The sequence below is a fragment of the Hibiscus syriacus genome, unplaced genomic scaffold, assembly GCF_006381635.1.
Source record: "Hibiscus syriacus cultivar Baekdansim isolate YM2019G1 unplaced genomic scaffold, ASM638163v2 tig00116974_pilon, whole genome shotgun sequence".
Classification (NCBI taxonomy): domain Eukaryota; kingdom Viridiplantae; phylum Streptophyta; class Magnoliopsida; order Malvales; family Malvaceae; genus Hibiscus; species Hibiscus syriacus.
In genome coordinates this window covers 916,379-919,098 of record NW_024063498.1, presented here as the reverse complement: position 1 = coordinate 919,098, position 2,720 = coordinate 916,379, and the positions used below count along the sequence as shown (strand labels likewise).

The following is a 2,720-nucleotide window of genomic DNA, read 5'->3' as shown; positions in this document are numbered from 1 at the left end:
GTTTCGAAGTTCTTACTCTGCACCCTTTTCCAAATGCAACAAGGTCCAATAGCAGAAAAGTTATGCTTCCTCAACATCCACACCTAGAAAAGGATTTTCCGGGGGAAAATCAAAGCATACACCAGCAGCTTCGGTGGGTACTCAAGGTTCGGGATCTCGTTAGAAACCAGAATGTGAGTATTGTGGAAAGAATCACTTTGGTCAGTGTCGGCTCATGGAAGGAAAATGCTATCATTGCAAGCAAGTTAGACATTATAGAAATAAATGTCCAGAACTTTATCCAGACCAGTCCGTAGCAGCACCGCAACGAGGTAGAAGTAAAAAGGGTAGCATACCAGAAACGTCTGAGATTGCATCTAATCGGGAAGACAAGACTACTGCCATAATTTATCATATAAAGACTGATGATGATCAAGATGCTCATGAGATTATAGCAGGTACCTTTTACCTTTTTGATGAACATGTTGTTGTGTTGATTGATTATGGTTCTACTTATTCTTATATTAGTACAAACCTGGTTAGAGAGAAGGGAATCCCTTTAGAACCTATTTCTAGTGATATGGTGGCAATTAATCCTTTGGGTCATAGTGCGAGGATTAGTCGGATATATAAATATTGTTCGATAAAGATACATGGAGGGGAATTTCCTGTAAATCTGTTAGAATTACCTTTCGAGGAATTTGGAATAATTTTAGGCATGAATTGGTTATCTTCCTATTATGGTTGGGTAGATTGTTGTTTGAAGAGATTGTTCTTAAAGGATACAAAGGGTTCAGAGATAATATTTGTTGGAGAAAGGGTGAATCCCTTATCCAATGTGATTTAAGCCTTTATTACTAAGAAATTGTTGTCACAAGGGTGCAAAGCAATTTTAGCAAATGTGGTGGATACAAGAGCTGCTGAAGTTAAGTTGGAAGACATACCAACAGTTCGAGAATATTCAGAGGTGTTTCCAGATGAGTTACCTGTTTACCTCCAGATAGAGAGGTGGAGTTTGGTATTGACGTATTTCTAGGTACAACTCCTATTTCGATGACTCCTTATCGAATGACCCCTACTGAATTAAGGGAATTAAAGGCTCAATTGCAAGAACTGCTAGATTGAGGATTCATTAGACCAAGTGTTTCACCTTGGGGTGCTCCAGTGTTGTTTGTAAAAAAGAAAGATTGATCCATGCGATTATGCATAGATTATCGACAGTTAAACAAGGTGACTATCAAGAACAAGTATCCTCTTCCGAGGATTGATAATTTATTTGATCAACTTAAGGGAGCAGCCATTTTCTCCAAGATTGATCTTCGATCGGGATATCACCAATTGAAGATTAAAGAGGAAGATATTCCAAAGACAACTTTCAGAACACAGTATGGGCACAATGAGTTTGTGGTGATGCCATTTGGGTTGACTAATGCTCCAGCAACATTCATGGATTTGATGAACCGAGTCTTTGAACCTTATTTGGATTAGTTTGTGGTGGTATTTATTGATGACATTCTAGTGTACTCAAAAACAGAGGAAGAACATGACGTTCACCTTCGTACTGTGCTCGAGATTCTTAAAGAGAAAAAGTTATATGTCAAGCTGTCAAAGTGTGAATTTTGGCTGTTTGAAGTTGCTTTTCTTGGTTATGTGATTTCGGCAGAAGGCATAAGGGTTGATCCTAAGAAAGTTCAAGCTATCGTGGAGTGGACATATCCAAAGAATATTACAGAGGTTCGAAGTTTCTTGGGACTTGCCGGTTATTATCGAAGGTTCATGAAGAACTTTTCGATGATTGCTTCTCCATTGACTAATCTCTTGAGAAAGGATGTTCCTTTTTTTTGGACCGAGAAGTGCCAAGAAAGTTTTGAAACTCTAAAGAAGATTTTAACGGAAGCACCAGTACTGGTACAACCGGAGTCAGGTAAAGAGTATGTGGTGTATAGTGAAGCATCTCATAATGGTTTGGGCTGTGTATTTATGCAAGAAGATAATGTTGTAGCTTATGCTTCCAGACAATTAAAGACTCACGAGAGAAATTATCCCACACATGATCTTGAGTTGGCAGCAGTGATATTTGCTCTAAATATTTGGCGCCATTATTTGTATGGTGAGCGATGCTACATATACACAGATCATAAAAGTCTAAAATATCTGTTGACTCAAAAAGAACTAAACTTGAGACAGAGAAGATGGATATAACTTTTAAAGGATTATGATGTGGTTATTGACTACCATCCTGGGAAGGGTAATGTTGTAGCTGATGCACTTAGCCGAAAGACTTTTACAGCTTTGCCAACTTTAGATGCTCGCTTATCTTTAAAGGAAAATGGCGCAATGCTGGCTGAATTAAGGATAAAGCTGATGCTTATAGATCAGATAAGAGAGATATAGAAGAAAGACGAGAGATGTTTGGAAAATATAAAACAAGTGGAAAAAGGTGAGACAAAAGACTTTCAAGTTAAAGCGGATGGATGTCTGTATTATCGAGGAAGAATTTGCATTCCTCATGATGATGAATTGAAGAAGGATATTCTTTCTGAGGCACATTATAGTCCATTGACTATGCACTTAGGTGGAAATAAGATGTATCAAGATTTAAAGAGTCGGTATTGGTGGTCGGGTATGAAAAGAGCTATTTCTAAATTAGTTGCTACATGTCTGACATGTCAACAAGTAAAAGCTGAGCATCAAGTGCCTTAAGGAATTTTACAATCGATTTCAATCCCAGAATAGAAGTG

General features: G+C 37.9%; 1 protein-coding gene across 1 annotated transcript; it reads left to right on the top strand.

The window, feature by feature from the left end:
• Positions 1 to 214: 214 nt before the first annotated feature.
• Positions 215 to 2,373, top strand: LOC120192292. The gene is made up of 3 exons (XM_039195082.1): positions 215 to 770; positions 858 to 997; positions 2,191 to 2,373. The coding sequence occupies exons 1-3, from the start codon at positions 215 to 217 to the stop codon at positions 2,371 to 2,373; spliced, it is 879 nt and encodes a 292-aa protein (XP_039051013.1).
• Positions 2,374 to 2,720: the final 347 nt, after the last annotated feature.

Excerpts from the sequence above, each read along its gene's own strand:
- LOC120192292 (XM_039195082.1), top strand. The coding sequence starts at position 215 with ATGGAAGGAAAATGCTATCATTGCAAGCAAGTTAGACATTATAGAAAT. Across the intron at positions 771-857 it reads GTTCTTAAAGGATACAAAGG|GGTGCAAAGCAATTTTAGCA; the intron begins GTTCAGAGATAA and ends TGTTGTCACAAG. Across the intron at positions 998-2,190 it reads AGATAGAGAGGTGGAGTTTG|GATTATGATGTGGTTATTGA; the intron begins GTATTGACGTAT and ends TAACTTTTAAAG.